The 20,980-nt window shown below is 41.4% G+C and overlaps 1 protein-coding gene across 1 annotated transcript in view; it reads left to right on the forward strand.

Annotated features, from left to right (window-relative positions):
* The first annotated feature begins 9,508 nt into the window (after positions 1 to 9,508).
* LOC133504850 (CD166 antigen homolog A-like) overlaps positions 9,509 to 20,980 on the forward strand; it is a 74,524-nt gene continuing 63,052 nt past the window's right edge. Inside the window, exon 1 of the mRNA XM_061827520.1 lies at positions 9,509 to 9,934. Coding sequence (XP_061683504.1) covers positions 9,883 to 9,934 — 52 coding nt within the window. The 5' untranslated portion in view covers positions 9,509 to 9,882. The remainder of the gene's footprint in view (positions 9,935 to 20,980) is intronic.

A 20,980-nucleotide genomic window follows, 5' to 3' on the forward strand; every position in this document is an offset into this window, starting at 1 on the left:
TTCTTTCGCCCTATGCCTCCATCTTTTATTAAAGGCGAGTACTTTTGTTGTATTTTTGGTTTATAGATTATACAGTATTCAGTGTTTAGATAGATAGATAGATAGATAGATAGATAGATAGATAGATAGATAGATAGATAGATAGATAGATAGATAGATATAGATAGATAGATAGATAGATAGATAGATAGATAGATAGATAGATAGATAGATAGATAGATAGATAGATAGATAGATAGATAGATAGATAGATAGGCAGGCAGTTGTGCTACCTGGTACCAACTCTGGTTTGGGAATCCATTAAAACAATGCTGTATGTTATTTCTCAAGCTGAAGCACAGATACTGTATGTAAATTAGGTGTGCAACATCAGTCGATGTGTGTGTGTTTGTTTGCTTTTGTGTGTACGTGTGTGTGTGTGTGTGTGTGTGTGTGTGTGTGTGTGTGTGTGTGTGTGTGTGTGTGTGTGTGTGGAGAGTTGAGTGGAGTGGGGGAGCTGCTGCCTATTTCCTCTGTAAAGATGCGAAGCTTGAATATCTAAAAAAATGTGTGCTGTCATTTCTCCACTCTCCTTGTCCGCGGCAAAGCCGCATTTGTTTGCGTGCTAGCCGCAGCAATGTCACAAGATGCCTCACAATGTGTCAAAATAAGAGCGCTCACTCTTTCATCAAATGACAGACAGCAGGGGCACCAGCACGTTCTGCTACATGACATGACGTATTGTAATTCATTATTCCGTGTGTAATCTCTTCCAGCAGCCACGGGGGACAGAGAGAAAAAAAAAATTCCTCTGTGAATACAAAACCAACCTGCAGTTGCATTTTTCCTGTAATGGAAACTTTTAACATTACAGCCTGGTCGACTCATTGGTAAAGACGTTTTGTTTTCATATTTGGTCTCTTCTCCTGGATTCCCAATTATAAGCAAGATGTTTGGTAACAACAAGGAACAAGCTTCAGGCCAGTTCATCAGTCATTCGCTTTCACCCACACAGAAAAGAACCAAACAGTTCTTCTTTTTTTATCCTCTGTACACCCCTTACAGGGCAGCGAAGCGGCAAAAATATTGCTTTGCAGTTAACTTCTAATCAAATTGCATTAGGTTTTCACAGCCGGTTCCCATACTCTATTTACACAAACCATCACAGACCTAGATGAATTTCACCACCAGGGTGAGGAACACAGACTCGCCCCCGACCACACTAACAAACACACGCGCACACAAACACACACTTACGCGTTGTGTACGCACTCACACATCTTGTGACCAGACAAGCATGATCATGCAGTCACAGGGTAAATCATTCCGTCTGCAGCGTCCTGAAATGACATTTTAGCAACTTCTCAAATGGAACCGTTTCACTTTCACAGGAAAGCATCAACAATTGTCGTTTGACGTGTGAATGTGGCTGGAAACTATGACATATAAACCAAGTAAACAGGAAGCGACTGATTTCATGCCTGACCCACAGAATGATGTACTGTGTAATGGCACATCCATAGTCAAACAGAATCTGTTCCATGATGAGGGAACCCAAACATATATTTTATGAATTTAACTGGGCGGCACGGTGGGTCAGCTGGTAAAGCGTTGGCCTCACAGTTCTGAGGACCGGGGTTCAATCCGGGACCAGCCTGTGTGGAGTTTGCATGTTCTCCCCGTGCCTGCGTGAGTTTCCTCCGGGCACTCCGGTTTCCTCCCACATCCCAAAAAAATGTAACATTAATTGAACTCTCCAAATTGCCCCGAGGTGTGATTGTGAGTGTGACTGTTGCTCTCTATGTGCTCTGCGATTGGCCGGCAACCAGTTCAGGGTGTACCCTGCCTCCTGCCCGTTGACAGCTGGGATAGGCTCCAGCACTCCCCGCGACGCTTTTGATGATAAGCAGCAAAGAAAATAGATGGATGGATAGATGTTCTTAACTATTGTAGAAGAATAAAGAAAAGTTCGCCTCTGGAATATTCTTCCATTCATTTACGATTCACCCTATCCTCATTATGCTACAGCCATTTCAGGCAAAGGTGGACAATATTAATGTAAAAAGACACCTGCGGACGGATGGGATGGGCAAACATGACAGGCTGTAATTGCCAAACATGCCCGGCAAGAATTTTGAACTGTCAAAAAGGATTCACAAGATTCTCAATGAGGATGAGAAACCTAATAGGTACATGCAACTAAACCTGACAGTACATGGTAGTGACTGTTACAAAACTTGTAAGCAGTCTACAGTGGGAAAGGAAGCATATACTGTACAGTATACTCCATGCCCAATAGGCACAATATATCAAGTTAAGTTCTACTACTGTCCAACACGATGCCCGCAGTTTCGGCGGGTCGGTTGCATATAGAAATGCACCCACCCTACAACTCTTCTAAAGCTACTGTAAGTCGTGTTTAATTTACTTGACTGAGTCTACCAGGCAGGTTCGATCCCGGCCCCACCTGTGTGGAGTGTGTGGAGTTTGCATGTTCTCCCTGCGCCTGCATGGGTTTTCTCCGGGCACTCCGGTTTCCTCCCACTTCCCAAAAACATGCAACATTAATTGGTAACTCTAAATTGCCCCTAGGTGTGATTGTGAGCGGAGCTGTTTGTCTCTATGTGCCCCGTGATTGGCTGGCAACCAGGTCAGGGTGTACCCCGCCTCCCGGCCGTTGACAGCTGGGATAGGCTCCAGCACTCCCCACGACCCCCGTGAGGATAAGCGGCAAAGAAAATGGATGGATGGATGGATGAGTCTACCATAGCATACCTGCTTATAAAACTTAAAGGAGAGTTTTCAAAACTTTTCGACTTGTCAAAACTGTTACTCTCACTGATGGTGTCGAGGTACATATGGCTGACTGTGCCATAGGCAGCGCAGGTTCAATTCCTCCCTCTGACTGAGAGTGAATGTAAGTGTGAATGGTTGTCTATCACTTTATGTGCCCTAAGACTGACTGGTAACCAGTTCAGTGTAGGCTCCCTTTCACCCGAATACACCTGGGATAGGCTCCAGGATTCCCGCGACCCGAGTGACAAATGGTACAGAAAATGGATGCACACAAGAAACCACCGCATCCGAGGAAGAACAACTAATCACAAACTAGCCTTTACACTAACTTGGATGCATTGACATTTAACAAATTATCTTGGGTTATAAGTGCTTTCCTGAAACAATATTGGAAGATCCAACATCCATTGGTCATATCTCAATCTTGGTATTGATGTGACTATAAAATGAAATCTGCAACAAGTGTAACTTAAAATACACTTTTATAAACATATGGCCTGGCGGAAGAAGCAAACAAAACTGTTTACCTCACAGTTCACTCACCGCTCTTTCTTCTCAAGCAGACCAAACAAATGGGACTCAAAAGTCATCAAAAAGTGCAAAACATGACTTAACATTGAAGTTAACTTCTCTAACCACATCTTTAAGACAAAGTGAAAAAAAAATCAAAAGGAAAATGTAAACCACATAGGGAGAGCAAAACAGCTAAATTAAATATGTTTGTAAACATACACAAGCTTTGAGCATAAGATGTCAGTTGAGTAAAGGATACAAGAAAATGATAAAACTACAGTAATCATTTCATATAAATACTGTAACTATGCCAAAGACCAGACGAGGACTACAGTCATAAATTAAAGATGAGGTGGGGAAGCTCAGAGAGGCCACAGTTATGTGATAACTGTAATTTATTGAGTCTTTAATTGTTACGTAGACTTCAGACTGAGTGGCACGGTGGAGCAGCAGGTTAGAGCGTCTGCCTCACAGTTCTGAGGACCGGGGTTCAAATCCTGGCCCCGCCTGTGTGAAGTTTGCATGTTCTCCGCGTGTCTGCGTGGGTTTTCTCCGGGCACTCCGATTTCCTACCTCATCCCAAAAAAACATGCATCAATTAGAGACTCAGAATTGCCCCAACGTTGTGGATGTGCCCTGCGATTGGCTGGCAACCAGTTCAAGGTGTACCCCGACTCCCGCCCAAAGATTGGTGGGATTGGCTACAGTAATCCTACGACCGTTGTGAGGATAAGCAACTCCAAAAAACGGATGGATGGAGAAAAGACTGGGCTGTTCAGTGGATATACTAATTGTTGTATCCATAATGAATATTGGACGATTTTTAACTCTACTATTCTCTTACAATGTTCAACAAAATTGAAAATATCTACAACATTTATGGCAATATTCATCCAACTTCAATTTTTATGCGCTTTAAGGTGATTGACTGATGATTCCATTTTACAGAGGAAGCCTTGACATTAGTGTCATCTATTAACAGAGGTTAATTTGGTTATTAAAGTTGTCTGATTAATGAATACCAAAATATCTCACAAAGATAGTTAATCAACATTCAATATGTACACTATATAACATCAAAGCTTTTTTTTATTTTAACAGAATTTAAAGCATATTTTCCACACAAAAAAGACTGCACAAACTCAAAATTTTACAAGCTGCAAGTTCATCAACTTTGGCGGAAGCACTTTTCAGAGGAAGCCTTGGCGCAAGATGTTAATTTCAATAATTAGAAGAGTTTTCAAATGGATTATCATCATTTTGGTCCTGCTTGGTAATGTACTTGCTGTATGAAAAAGTCAGAAGATATAACCGGTGCGCTCAATTATTAATTAGCATTGAATTATTAATATGGAAATGTCTTCATTATGATTAACGTTGGACCCATCCTATACAGCCTAATTACCATGAACCTTCTGTCAGCTGCCTGTAGGCGGAAAGCCTCCTTCGATACGTCAACCCCGCTGCGTGTACGCTAAGTGTGCGTCTGTACGTCTGCGGGCACCAGGTGTTCAACCGCCCACACACACCACGCCTCCTTTTTGGAAACAAAAGAAAGCCCCTATGACATAATTCCTAACATCGGATTACCAGTCACAACATTAGCTACACACACATAATCAGTGTCACCTACGCTGGCTGGAAAGTGGCGAACAGTATAACAAATTTTGAGAATTTTGTACATTTCGGAAAATACAATAATGAAAGCGGAAAGACATTTACATTTCAGGAAACAAATTAATAAAGGGGCGGCACGGTGGTGTGACTGGTTAGAGCTTTGGCCTCACACTTCTGAGGTTCGGGGTTCAAATCCTGACCCCGACTGTGTGGAGTTAGCATGTTCTACTCATGCCTGCATGGGTTTTCTCCGGGCACTCCGGTTTCCTCCCCCATCCCAAAAACATGCATTAATTGGAGACTCTAAATCACCCTTAAGTATGATTGTGAGTGCGACTGTTGTTTGTCTCTGTGTGCCCTGTGATTGGCTGTCAACCGGTTCAGGGTGTACCCCGCCTCCTGCCCGATGCCAGCTGGGATAGGCTCCAGCACTCCTGCAACCCTTGTGAGGTTAAGCGGCTCAGAAAATGGATGGATGCAAAAGAACAAAAACCAAAACGAATTACAAGTGTCACAAACTGGAAAGCGCATGTATCATATCAGACATTTGGCGCGTTATTGGGATTTCGACATGAATAATTAGGATTCCAATGCATTTTCCTGTTAGGACACACCCTTCTCCAGTGTAATATGATTGGCTGCTGTATCCTGGTAGAACACCCTCTGTTGCTTGCAGACAGTAAAAGAAGTATTGTGACATATGACGTGTGGGTGCATTAATATCAGTGCCATTAACCCTAAAGTCCGCTGCACGCTACGCAACCTGTTAAACTCGTCTGGACTGGACCATCACATAAAATTAAGAGTTGCTAATGTACCCCCAGCCATTGATCATTTGTATATATAGATGCCCTGAACAGCAAGCCTGTACAGTATAAGCATATGATGCTGTAAAACAATATATTGTACTTTTTCCATTTCGCACAATTTGATACATTGTGTTCCACGACCAACCACCGTAGACGCCAAACTGAGCACAATGAATCATTTAGTCTAATGTAACAATGTGTTTATAGCTTGTGGCGCTGTCTCACAGTACTCCATTATAACAAGTTATTGCTTATTTGATCTTGTCTTTTTTTTTTTTAACCACGTAGCCAAATAATGTGCATGACACTGAGCATAATGGACCTTTCCGATAGCGATCTTAAGCTCCGCCCCCTTAGCCATGTCCCACAAGCTTCGAAAATGGCGATTGAACAGAACATGTTTGAAGTCGATTCTCTATTGCGAATTCCAGATAATATTCGGGTATGTTTTTTGTCAAGTGTGTCAGACTTGTCCAAGATGGTTCTACAGAGAGGTCTCAACTATTTCATGCAAGGATATGCACACGGAATTAAGATTTTGGACTGAGCAGGACGCAATGTCAGAGTTACAGCGAAATGTTGGCGATCGATGCAAAAAAGTTTGACGCCTGACAAACTTCATATTGAAATCCAACAGGATAGAATTGTTGAATCATACTGCGCATATAAAGCAGGGTCAGTACTTTTTACTTGGAAAGATCATGAATAATATCATTGTAGTCTTTGTAAGTGAGTGGGTGTACTAATTTCACTTGGCTCGTAATCGAACCCAGTGCTCTGTCTTAAAAGTCTGATGTGATACAAATAGGGAAATAGACATTTCTCTTTCATGACATCGCGGCTTTATGTATCAGGAACCCGACTCTTTGGGATAAAACATTACACACTTCATTCAGCAGGTCAGTGATACCCTAAAAAAAGTGAAAGTTGTTCTCCTGCAATGTATAAAGCGCTGATAATAATGAAATCAAAGTCAGAGAAGTTACTTCTTCCTCACTTACCTTCAAACATGGAGCCTTGTGTTTGTTGATATAGTTCACATTTAGATGTACGTGCGGTCTTCCGCGAGCCTTAATCCATCGTAGACACTTCGTGAACTCGGTTTTAGGCTTTGGAAAATGAATCAACTGGCCCCTTGTAACCTAGCGGGATATCTTTCATCAGAATTGCACGTTCCCCAAGCACATCCCCGGAACATTTTCTTCATAACATTAACTTTTCCAAGCGCACACTACTGACAACCAGCATTGCTTGTGGGACAATACGACAATAGGGGAGTGTCAAGCCAGGGTTTAAGACAACGTGGCTTTCTGATTGACTTTTATTGTACGAGTGATCGACAGGTCGGAAAGGTCCATTAGCTCAGCTTGGTAATTGGTGAGTTAAAATTTCCAGATGACCATAATTAAAAATCTGCAATGGTATGCCTTCCAGAGATTCCACCCATGATTGATGCGAAAAAAAAAAAAAAAAAGTGAAAATACTGTATTCAGAAAGAAAACAAGGGCTTTCTTATTGGGGTTGTTATCCAAGTTTTGTTTTTACGTTTGATGGTAACGCGTCAACATCAGACCCTGGTAGATCCAGGTGAGATATTTGTGACATGGCAGCTGTTCGAATGAAGCTTTATAGGTCACAAATTTGTTGTCCAGTGGTCATTGGCTAAATATTGTTATTAACTGCAGTTTTATCCTTTTGGTACTTTCAAAGCAGTGTTTTTGTAGCCAGGGAACACAAACACTTGAAAAATGCTCTCTGAGTAGAAGTATCTTGAAAACATTCTAGTGTGACCATTTCTGTCTTACTAAAAACAGTAATCCATAAAAACGGAGGCCATACCTCGAGTGCTACTGCCTCTATTACAGGCACTTACCAAAGTCTCCTTTCATCTATCACATTTTTGCCCAGAAATACTATTGAAAATCCAAAGTACCGACTCATTATCATGATGACCGATGGTGTTGTTTGGGGATTGTGATGATCTAAGCAGCCACTAACAGATTGTGAATAAAAGAAGACCTGAGTGCTTTTTTTTTTCAGTGCAATTTGTGCTAACACTGCAGCACTGCTTACATTTCGGTTTGGACATGCGCTTCCTTGTAGTCTGACTATTATTTGATAACTGCAGAGCTTCTTCTCAGCCTGGCTGCCGTGTCATGGATGGAGAAAAGCTGTGTGGCACCGGCATTATGGAAACTAGTTGAGTTGTGACACGCGTGACACGAAAAAAGCAGAACGGCTCACTCACAGACACGTTTCAAAAATGGGCAGCCGACAAAATGTTACATTGTTTAATTTCACACTTGCTGGGTGGACGGACACCTTCGACAAGCCAATGAAATTCAACTTCCCCTAATGAATTTCACGTTCAAATAAAATAAACTGACTAGTCCATACTTATTTTAAAACGTTTGCTATTCCTCAATGTTATTAAAAGCAAAGATATGTAATGTGAAATGTTGGTACAGAAGAACATGAAGTGGATAAACGTGACACAGGTGTAATTATGTGGCAGCCAGATCTGGCCCCCGGGGCTTTTGACACCACTGTTCTATCAGAAAAAATTCAACAAAACATTATCACATTCATGGGCAGGGTGGCAATTTTTTGCCTTATTGAGATAAAAGTAAATCTCCTAACAGGCCACAATCAAGGAAATAACACTTCTTTTTCGTTTATGGTTAAGTTATATGATAACTTGAGGCAGCAATGTTGGCTCAGGAAGGAAAGGGAAATAACTCCGTGCTAATTTTGACCGAAGAGTTATCCTCTCCTGACACCAAATTATTCAGGTTAAAACACTTAAATATTTTGATAGACTGAAGGATATAATGCGTGAAAATCATGATGTTCCAGAAATGGGACGCTGCCCATGAGGCACACTGGGTGAAATTAATGCCCTTGGAACATAAACATGGAGTTTTCCTACTTCTCAGACAGTTCAAGTGTCCAACAGATTTTCTCTCCAGCTAATTTCAATACTTTAAAATGGTTATTAATGTGTGAAAATAACAGATGACAAACCATTAGTATTAATTTGGGGAAAAAAAGTTGATCTTATTTGGACATACAGTAACTATATATTGCCGAGCTGTTGCGTACTTGACATCCAAACCAGCGGGAAAAAGCACCAGGCTACAACACGTTTGGTCGATGAGCAACTAGCGCTAAGTATGGCCAAGCTAGCACTGTGCCGCAATTCTGTCTGCTCGGTGTGTAAGTGTCTTAATAAAGACCCCATGTGAGCAACTAGACGGCGCTACCTATGAATTCTCAAGGCGTTTCTACTCTATTACAATCTCGCTATGGGCCGACTGTATTTTCTGATAATTGTGTCGCTACTCGGCAGGGAAGCGATAAAGTCGCAGCGTGTTACTTTTGTCGGCAAAGTGAACAAATACATCACTTTGGATTACTTCTCTGCCTCAGTTATCTCGAAGATGCAGCGTGTTTTTTTTAAACATGGAAATGACAAGCTAGCTGAAGCAAGGGGGCGACCCACTTGTCGGTTTGAATGGCGGTACTCCTCCTTGTTGAATTTCATATTTTGGCGGTTTGTATTCCCGCCATCTCTACGTGCGATTGTGGGTGCGTGTGGTAGTAGTGGGGGCGGGGGCTTGTTGATAAAGAATTAAAATAAAGAAATATTTGAGATAAGTGTGAAGGGATTGAGAGGAAAGGTAGGAGGGGAACATGATTGGGGTGGAACTGAATAGGTGGGTGGGGGCATTGTGGAAGAAGAGCACTTGTTTGAAGGGGGGGGGGGCAGTTTGAAGAGAGGGTGTGTGTGAGGGGTGAAAGGAAGGGAGGGGGCGTGGTTCAGAGACAATGTGCCCCCTCAACCCCCACCCTTTCTTGGCACTCTTCCCCCCTCCTCTCTCTGTCCATTCCTGCCTCGCTCCACTCTCCATTACCTGTTCCAGCACAACTGGCTCCAGCCCTGACTGAGTTCGTGAGCGACGTTCCCCTGTCAAAACAGCCCAAAAACATTCAAACAAAGCGAGGAAAAAAAAAACAACAACAACAGAAATCTCCACTACTTCCACCGCTTTCCAGGATAATTAAAAGAACACCAAACTACATTTTTCATCAACGACAACTGGTCGTGCGAATCCATTTTTTTTTTCTTTTCTTGTACCTCGAGGACCCCCGCGTGTGACTCGCCACCATGCACTTGTTGGGCTCCCTGGTCCTTCTCTTCGCCACCATTCTCTGCCAAGGTAAGACATATTTTGACATTTCAAAACGTGAAATGGTGTCATCCTGAAGTTACTTCATGTGCGTCCCGACTCCCGTGTGCTCTCGCCGGCCACAGGTCGGGGTAATGTCCCCGTTGAGCGCGCAGGTGCCGACGTAACTTAACTTGAAAATGGTTTTAGCCTATTGTTTTCATTTTACCCCTCATACATCCAAAAGGTCGTTTATAATGTAGTACATATTTGCTGTTATTAATTTGACTTAAACCCGCTTGAATGTTAACGTACCCCCCCCCCTCTCCACCCCATTTTTTGATTCATTTAGTTTCCGGGTTGTCTTTGGAATGAACACACATCAACCCACCACGAGGCAACTGAACTCATTGTGCTGGGTTTGATTTCGGGTTGGGCAACGTATCAGCCATAAGAGCATTTGCTCCATTCCTCACAAAAACGTCCCTACAGCTCAATGCCTACTAATAAACATCCCTGAGCCATTTTCAATACCACTTTTCTTGTTCAGGGTTTATGAGGAACTGGAGTTCATCCCAGATGACTAAACCCTCCACTAGTCACCAGTCAATCATAAGGCTCACAGAGTCAGACAACCCTCCACACACTTTCATCAGTACTGAGTGAAATGTTAGGCAAATCAACCACTACACAATCAATAACTTTGATAATAAACAGGATTTATTTTTATTGCATAGGTGTGTATGGCCCTTGGATGACTTGCATACAAACCTCAATTACAATGAAGTTGGGATGTTGTGTAAAATGTAAATTAACACAAAAAAACCCCACTGTAATTTACAAATCCTTCCCAATTTATGTTCAACAACAACAACAATGAAAAAAAATAGATTGTTTAAGCTGATGAACATTATTGTTTTTGGGAATAAATTCTCTCATTTTAATATTAATGCCTGCAACATGTAGCAAAAAAAACTGAGACAGGGGCAACAAAAGACTGGGAAAGTTGAAGAATAGTAAAATAAACCCCCACCTGTTTGTAAAGCTCCACAGGTGAACGGGTTAATTGGAAACAGGGGAGTGATTTAAGTACAAAAGGAGCATCCCTGAAAGATAGGGTGAGGGTTACCACTTTAACAACTGTGCGGGCAAATGATGACATTGCAGTTTTGGTATTATTATTATTATTATTTTTTTACTCATCATTATTATTTTGCTGTTGTTTTTTTCTAAAACTGCAATGAAAAATACAGGATGGGTGTTGGGAAAGTACATTTTTCGACAAAAAGTAGTTCAAAGTTCAGTTCATCAGTCCAAAAACAATTTTTTCCCAATATGTTACTGATGGACTTTCCCCTACAAAGTACAGGCATCCTCATTGTTGCCATTCAGTCCACAGTAGTAGCTGACTGAAGCTTTCACTCTACAATCTCAATAACGTGAGGAAAAACTTTTTGATTGAAAGGTGTTTTTTTTTAAACGAGGAATTAAAACAAAAAAACAGGATTTTTCTTAATGTGCCAACAAAAACAAGGAACACAGTATGACAGGAATGATAGTGAAAAGAGAGATTAACTGCATTCTTCGCAGCTCTGGCAGACTATAAACAAAATAATTTATCTATGCTTCATCCATAAATTCCATATCAGTGATCGTACAGTGTTTTAACTAACACATTCTGATACAAGAAAACATTTTAATAGTAATCCATTTTTACAATTAAGTACTGTATTGCAAGAGAACACATTCACGCCCATTTACATCTTATCCCTCAAACGCACCACATTTCCACAGTCCACATTTCAAAAGCTTTTTGGAAATCAGGAATCGTGTGTCCTCCAGAGCAAGGAAAAAAAGAACCAGATTGTTGTCAGTGCAAAATTCACAAAGTAGCATAGGGGATTATTACAGGTATTTGTTAGTACCTATGCCACGGGTAACTGCACCTCTGTGAAGGCACCTTTAATGCCGAATGGTACAGTACATCCAGGTTTTAAAGAAACATATGCTTTCATCTAAGCAACATCTTTTTCTGGGGTATCTGGCCCTGGTTATTTCGGTAAGACACTTTCTGCAGGTTTTGCAGTAGCGTGGCTTTGTAGAAAGCGTGCAAGTACTAGACTGGCCTGGCAGCAGTCCAAACCTGTCTGCCATTGAAAATGTGTGACTCATTATGAAGTGCAAAATACAATAACGGAGACGCCAGATTGTTCAGCAACTGAAGTTGTACATCAAGCAAGAATGGGAAAGAATTCTACCTCCAAAGCCTCAACAGTTGGTGGCCTCTATTGCCAAATGCTTATTGAGAGTTGTTAAAAGTAAAAAGTGATGTATGTAACACAATAGTAGACATGGACGTGTCTCAGCTCTCTGGGAATATGTTGCAGACACCAGATTTAAAATGAGTGAGAAATCAATGATGTTTATCAGTTTGAACATTAACTATCTTGTGTCCGAGTGTATTGAATTGAATATAGGTTAAAAGGATTTGAAAATCATTGTATACAGTTTTTGGGCTACACAATCTCCCAATTTCAGTGGAATTGGAGTTTGTAGACAGCACATGACTTGTTAATGTCTATCATAATATGACATCTCCCATTTGTGACTGAGTCTTACCTAACTGTATGAGCATGGGTCCAGGCTACGATTTTACCTTTTGTCCGTCTTCAGTTTCGTGTGGTTTCACTCGTTTTAATGCAGCAGGATGGATCTTCCTGCACATCCTGTCTTGGATTACTGGGATTACGATCAGGGGCTTTGACGGGTCTGGCTTTGATAGTTCCGCTAAAAGATCAAGGGGCTGCTGCGGTGCAGGTTCTAATGGTTTGAGAATGCAGCATATGGTATGGATGCAGGGACTGGTTCTACAGTCAGCTCAATATTATATATATATATATATATATATATATATATATATATATATATATATATATATATATATATATATAGTTAACGGAGCTCTTCGCCTGCAGGCCAACAGGTAGCAAGCATGATATTCTGTCCTTCTGCCACCCATTAATAAGCAAAGTCTGCAGAAGCTCGGGGGCTGGACTCGCTGTTCTGACCTCCTCCTCAGTTTTTGCTCTAATTTAATGCCTAAGTAGCACCTATCACTCAGTTTATTTGCGAGGAATCAAATTAGTTTTTTGTTTTGCAAATAACCCTTGCTGATTCCCATGGTGGAGAAGTACTCCGGGTCGAGGTCAGAGTTTTACGGCCCTGCGTGCTGCTCTGTGTGTGTTTAGGAGTCATGGTGTAAATGTGTGAGCGAGTGCACACAACAGATGGCTGTCGCCTCAGTCCAGCTCGAGGTTACTTTTGAATGATCAGAGCGATGACTGTCAAGAAACTGCAAAGCCTCATTTGAATAATGTATTTATGAAAGTGCATTGATATTGGATAGCCATGAACATAAAAACTGAACAATGTTTTTGGCCCACCCTAACCCTAACCCAACAGATGAGAGCTGATGCCATTTCAGTTTTTGTAAAGTCTTCTGAGGGCTGTACTAAAAAAAAAAAAAAAAAAAAAAAACAACCCCAAAACAATCATACAGTAACAATCAAATGACTTTCTATTTTGCACATTAAGTGTGGTTTCATTTATTTTTAGATTTGAATGGCAGGCCAAATCAAATGTTGTTTTAGGCTAGAAATGTCTCACAGGTCATGTTGCACACCCTTGCTCTGTAGTTTTTGTGCTTAAACCCCACCAAAAAAGACAATAGCCCTAAATCTGATGTTATCTGTTTTTTTGTTCTGTTTTGTTTTTTCACTCATCTCCCCCCGCGTCCCCCCACCACACAGCCAGTCTGTGCTCAGTGTCACAGCTGGTATTACTTGTCAAACAAGTAGGGCTCTCCCACCACTAATGGACTTAGCTGAGTTGGGAGGGGTTGGTGTGGACCCACCCGCCCAATTTCACTTGAGATGGATCCACTCTTTCATCCGCGCCAGGTCCCGTCCAGGCTTGTGCACCAGGATGTTGGAGGCTCCATTTAATTGAAGGCCTCATAGCATGGTAGACAAGTTGTGTGTGGCTGTGCTTGCGTGTCACATCTTGTCTACTTTCCACAAGAAAGCTGATACCCCACTTCCCCCCCACTCAATTCTCCCTTCGTCCTTCCCTCTCTTTGTGTTAAATTCAGATGCTGTCCTGAAGTCTGACTCGTCTTTGAATAATAATACAAAAATGCTGTATCTGTACTTCACTTTTTGCAGCTGCTGTTGTTTAAATAGGTCGTGTTTGTATCATCTTGTCAATCTGTCTGCATCAATGCCCCAGCCAACAAATAATTGGCATTCTGAGTAAATACAGGTAAACCATAAGTCAAACGAAATTCCTGACTGAATAGTTGAACTGTTCTTATTTCTCCGAAGCATCTCAGAAGAAATATGTCTTCCAGATTTTAACTGATTAACATTCAGTACACAAAAAGTCTTTATTAGTCCTGCAATGGTAAATTTCCACATGGGGTCTGCACAGTATTCTGAATGTGATTATTAAAGCCCAAGTGTCATCCCTATAATATATTCTACAATAGATTGTAATGAAAAATACAAATAACATTATTCACTTCAATGTCTATACGAAAAAATAAATGTGAACGGAGAGCGCGTCATCCATGCGCAAAGTTGCAGAAGTTTCATTGTACGATATGTCAGTGGTCTCCATATTGGCTGCATGACGTGATGTCAACCGGACATTCGCCTATGAAAACACGAGGTGCACCCAAACTATGGGAGACAAATGCGCCCCTTCTGACACACAACCTAGTGATGTTACCGGGGCAATATTACACTATTGTTTCGAGCCCTCGGGGCAATATTACACTATTGTTTCGAGCCATATTCAGATGGTTTGCGATCACGGCCAAACCCCATCCCCGTCCAATCCACTTTCGCGGCGGAGATGAGCCATCGCGGTTCATTGCAGCCGGACGGTATGGCTTATGACTGAGCTGAGCGGTGCTGGTTTAGGGGGTTGTTCATAGACACCGCAGTACGTGATGAACAACACAATCGGGCCGGGGGGCTTTCCTGCGCACACGTAGCTGAGTGAGGCATTCGCGGCTGGGTTCTTTAGAGCCGTCCCGTCCGCAAAGCCCGACGCGCAGCCTTCGCAGAAGCTGTGACCGCCGAACGCGGCGCCTCAGGCTGTGGCTGATTTTCGGCGCCATGGGGGCATATAATGGAGCCGAGACGTGTTGCTTTTAGGGGTATGTTCATAGCCGCCGCAGTACTCGTTGAACACCGTCGAGCCAGGGCGCATTACGGCGCACACGCGGCTGAGTGAGGCATTCTTGGCTGGGTTCTTCACACTCACCGCTGTCTGGTCAGCAGCCCAACGCCGTCCGACGCGTACATCGACATATTTCGTATGTGGATCTTTTGTTACGTTATGAGAGACCGATTACATAGTCTGCCACAAACTATTTTTTTTTTTCGTAGCTGTATACACACCTACCTGTTATTTGGAACCCACGAAGCTCTTGTCCTCTGCACCCATGCAATCAATTTTACACAACGAACCAGGTCTCTTGCAAACTTCTAAAGGGTAAATCCATTCTCCCGAGTGTTCAAGCAATGTCCAGCAATGCAATGAGCCGGCATTTTGGCTAACACAAAGGAACAACAAGCTACCTTCCCGGAGGTAAAACTAATGGAAACAAACAAGTCCACTTGGGGGCGCCGCTGTCCTTTATGTCACTTCCTGCTTCTTCTCAAAAACAAATCCCTTGAGAGGAATTTCATGGCGGGAGTTACAAAAAGCTGTATACATCAAAATCATGTTTTGTGGTGAAAAAACGCATGGGCCCATATTGGCTGACGTTTTTTCATTAATAACATACTAAAAATGATCCATTTCATGACAGTAGCCCTTTAAATCGGCCTTAAACAATCAGGATTTTTAAGGCTGATCACCGATCAGTGAGTTAAAAAAAAAAAACTCAACCAATCACCAGTCCAATCACACAATAGACCAATGAGTCTATATAAATCCATCCATCTTTTATCTCTTATCTGGGTTGGTTGGATGGGAGGGGGAGTAGTACCTTTAGCAAGGATGCCCAGACTTTCCTTTCCCCAGCCATTTCTAACCATCTTGCCGTTCCCATTGCACCATGTTTTTTTAATGACTTTATTGGCCATCAGATATTTACAGTACTATGTAAAAAAACACAAAAAAACTATATAAATAGTACTAATTTAAAGCTTTTGGATTCAGATATACTGTCCACAAGGTCGACGCGGAGTAAATGTCTTTCTCAGAGCCAATCAGTGATGTCATTACCAATGATTTCATGCCAATTATCGGCCGATTTAAAAAAAAAAAAAAAAAAAAAAAAAAAAAAAAAAAAGACAGTGTCGAAAGATGTTAGATACAGTGAAGAGGGGAAATGTAAAGCAGCTAGCTAGTTGGAATCAAGCTGTGTTGTGGTTAGCAATGGCCTGTTAAATGGGAGTACTAGTAATTCTGTGATAGCGCCAAATTTCTCTTCCTCCAGTGGTGATCCAACATAAATTTTTACAATGTAACCCAAATTTGTTTGGAAGGTGCTGTAGTCAAGTAATAATGACGGCAAATACTTCTATGGAAAAAACTGAAAGACCATAACTACATAGATGAAAACCAGTTAGTAAGACGCAAACTGAGCAGGCTTTCTTTTGCTGAATGACTTCTTTATTTTTACACTGATGTGCAAACTAGTATTGCCTGCAACTTGAAACGTTGTATCCCAGTAACACCGTAAATATTAAGGTTTCCTTAGTCCCGATTTGTTCTTCACAAATGACTTCCAAATCAGAATCGAATTGTTAATCCTTGTACAATTCTGAAATAAAGACGTCATAGTCCAACAAATGAAAAATCTGTTTTTTTTGGAAATGATTAATTAAACAGGAAACTGAGTATGCTGGTGAGTTTTGGCTAACTCTTCTCCCTTCCGTAAGTTATTTTTAATGTAAAATAGCTTATTTTAACCAGGATCCTTTGCCATACCGTGACTAAAGGTAGAACCTAGGTTGGTTTTGCGAGTGTCAGTGCCGTAAATCTTCAATGCCTGGAAACAGCTGTCTACTTCGTAGTTGCCTCGCTAGCTGCCTACCTCTTGCCATCTGCCACTCTATTATGGATCAACTTTCCCCCATTTATTGTGCCGCGGTCACCCCCTCTAGCGATACCTCCTTTCTGGCTTCGGTTGTTGTGTTTCCATTAATATCAATGCGGCTCTTCATGCTTGGCTGTTGGATGCCTAATAATGCTAGGATTTTGATGGAGGGGTACGGCTATTTGCTTCTGTGAATCTTAACCAACTGCAAGAACGCACTACAGCTTCCCAGAAATTATGCACAGTACGTCAAAATCATGTCAACCATAAACACAGGCTAAAAATGAAGAAATACAATATTTTGTAATTTTTTAAGCAAATGCAGTGCGCCAGCAGTTGCAGTGTTTGTTAAAATAAAGTAAGTACTGCAGTATATATTCTAAAATTGGCTCTGATTCCAGTCCAAAAACTCTGATTTGATGATCGCCTTCCCACATTCACATGAATTCCAATTCAAGTCACCACAAATTCGTACACACAGCCCTTGTAAATATATGACTGACACTTGCCAGTTGGTTTATGCAAAATTATGACTTATCAAAAATAAGCATTACAATTTGGAACATGGTGAACCCTCTTTATTAAGGTGGCCAGAAATATTTGTCTTATATCTCCATGTACTGTAGGTTGCTATCTGGTTAATGTTTTACACTAATTCTCAAAGTAAGTTTTTTTTTTAATTGAATAGGGGCTGTGAAGTGGCTTCTTTCTTGTGAAGGTGTATGTGTGACAGCTGCGTATTCGATGGATTCTTGCTGGAAGGGTTGTCATGCAGTGAGCCGAGTTCACGACAGCAGCGACATTATCGTGCATGGGAAAACACAAAGACAGTGAGATGCGAGAAGGAAAGTCACTCTAGGGATTGTTGCATTCAAGGTGTGGGTTTGACGCATCGTAAGGCCTTGAAAGTTGTGTCAAGTCACATGGGGAGAATAATTATAATGACACTTAATGCCAGTATTATGTATCTTTGTTAGCAAAAATATGCACATTAGTCTAAAGTGATTAGTGTAGTGTTTTGTTTCCATTGATAGATTTCTCTATCTTATTTGGACAGAAATCTGCCATTTTAATCCAGGTTCAGTTGGAAAGGAACATCTGACTTGGAGCGACAGCCTCCAATGTACGCACAGCACATGGTACTGCCTTAACTCTTTCCAAGTGTGTTATAAGATACAAATCAGCCGTTGTTTTTTTTTTCCTTTTGTTTTCTGGGGGGGGGGGGGGGGGGGGAGAGAACGCACGCGCCACCCTAAAGAAGCGGCAAATTCAGAAAGGCAGAGTCTTACTGTAAACTAAATAAAGTCAGGGGAGCTCTGTGTGACTTCCCATTGGGGGATGCAGTAACCTAGCAGAGCTGGATATCACACACATGCATGTAGCTTTACTGAACAAAAATATGGGTATGAAATGATCGAGTATGTTAATGATATGCAGTTCCCTCTGAAAACATGTAAACAAGGTTTGCTATGATCCTCGTGGTATAGCTCTTAAAACACACAACAGCATCACAGCATTATACACAACCAGTGAAGGAATGAGATATGGAATTATTTATTCCCCCAGTTTCCTTGATATACTAAGGCTGGATTTATACTGCAGGTTTCCGTGCTCAATTCTGATTAAATGCCCCACACACTCTTTTAATGTACATTTCAAGTAACACTTATCATTGTACTATTTGGCTGGGTTGGTACTGATGAAAAAACATAGACATTCAAATTTTTAAAAAGACTCAGAAAGCGATGACCACAAGCGATAATGCCTTTAGTGTCACCATTGAGGCTACTGAAGGGGAGTAAGGCGAGGCGAAGATGTGGAGGACCCAATTGCATGGAAGCAGGCAGGTAACGCAGGAGTCTAGGAAACCCCCCCCCCAAAAAAAACCAAGATTTAATTAAAAAAAAAAAACGGCAAACTATAGTCCAACAACCAGTTAGAGCAGAGAAAACCTTAAACCAAAACTAGAAACAAGACAAGACGTTGTGCAGAGAGCTGGAACAGGAGCCTGTCACACCTGCTGGAACGAGGTCTGCAGTCGCTTCCTCAGGTTTGGGAGGTAAAGGGTACGAGAGCAGCAGCGTGCATAGGGACTCAGGGAGGTGACACAAATGGCAAAGGGTTGTTTTGGATGGACATGACTGAGGCCTGGAAACCAGGTAGGGAACTGGAGAATATTTAAGGGACTTAACAGGGGGAATAAAACGAGAGGACAGAATTCAACCTTTACGTGGGTGCCTCTACTGTGGAACTCCCAGATAGATGGCCAAGGGGCCGGAGAAGGGGAGAGACATGTCAAAAACTGACTTGGACTTCAAAAACTAGGGAAGGAACCGGGGGAGGGGGATCAATCAGTGTCCGATTCTGAATCGAGCAGGTTAACTAAATCAGTCATCTTCATAATCTGAAAAAACTAAAAATAGAAAAAATCTGAAACTAAAAAAAATAAGGTAAAATGGTCGGTCGGCCATTTTGAATAGCTTCAAAAAGTGGGGGGCACAGATGAAGAGGACAGAGAACAAGGAACGACAGGGCTTACTTGAGGAGACTAGTTTTGGTTGCCAGGCTGAGCTCACTGGGAAGCAGACTGCCGGCGCGACAGATAATGCAGTGTTCTTCCTGCTGGGTCCTGTGTTGGTCGGTACATTTTGTCATGGTTGGGGTTAATGATTAAGAGGTGTCCGAACAGTGTGACTATATTGTGTATGTATGTTAACTTAAGCATTCAATAGAAATGATAATTCCCTTACTCAACTGATTTCCTCTATAATGCTACAGAGAACGAAATAAAGAACACATTTAGTTATACAATATTTAAGAGGTATACCTAACATGCTTAGGTAACTGAATGGCAGCCCCAATAAACGACATGCCTGCATTATTTATATGAAAAGAATGGTTAAAATAACAAAAACAAACAAGAAACAAACAAAATACAATAAAACTAGCAGATATTCATGGAGTGACCTGCAGCGCCGTTTCACCTGCAGAACACATGGACAAATGTGGAAAAAGTGGGTTTCTGTCTACAAGATTTCACTTTCATGGTAACACAGATCACAATATGTTTTAATAACGATTTAAGACATTATGAACACATTTCATTGTAAAATATAAAACATTAACAGAATATGGACATGTCATTATCTACTATTCCAGACCATCGAAGAAATGCAACTCACCACTGTACCTGTAAAGTCACGTGTGTAATGGGGCTCAAAACCCAGTGCTTGCTGCAATTCGTGGAATACATCATCCATAATGTGATCATAATGTGTTTTGTTAGCATCCATGATCTTGGAGTAGCTTCACTCGGGTTGGGCATCGGTATTACTCAATTAAATTGATTGGAAGTTGCACTAACGTTTGGAATCTGCTGCAATCTTCCAAATAAAAAAAAAAGAGTTTCCAGTGTTGATGCCTACAGTCCGCTGAACCTGCAAAAGAGAATGGCGAAAATCAACGAAGAAGTAGTTAAAACCACCAAAGAAAAAGGTACACGAAGATGGGTTTGTGAGCAACGGCGAACAAAAGTGTGTTTTAACTTTATTAAAATAAATGACAACGAGGGTTGAACATCGAGAATCGATCGGAACGGGGACAAAAATTCCAATTCTAATGGAATCGTTCAAATGTAAAAATTCCAGTTAGCATTTTTGATGCCTACAATCCACTGACCCCACAGAAAAAAGTGATGAAAACCAACAAAGAAGGATCAAAAAGCAATGAAGAACAGACAAGATGTGCTTGTGCCCACCGGTGGCAAGGATCAAAAATAGTTTGTAAGTATAGCTTGTTAAAATAAATGACATCAGTGTAACACTTGGAATAAGTCAATTGGGTGAGTGTGAAAGAATAAAATAAATCTATTTCAACATTGTGAGTAGAGTATAGATGTCCAGTATCATCACTAATATTGGTATCGGTATCTGCGCATTTTTCAGTATAGATCATCTGTGTTTTTAACACACGATGGCGGCTAT

The sequence above is a fragment of the Syngnathoides biaculeatus genome, chromosome 8, assembly GCF_019802595.1.
Source record: "Syngnathoides biaculeatus isolate LvHL_M chromosome 8, ASM1980259v1, whole genome shotgun sequence".
Classification (NCBI taxonomy): Eukaryota; Metazoa; Chordata; class Actinopteri; order Syngnathiformes; family Syngnathidae; genus Syngnathoides; species Syngnathoides biaculeatus.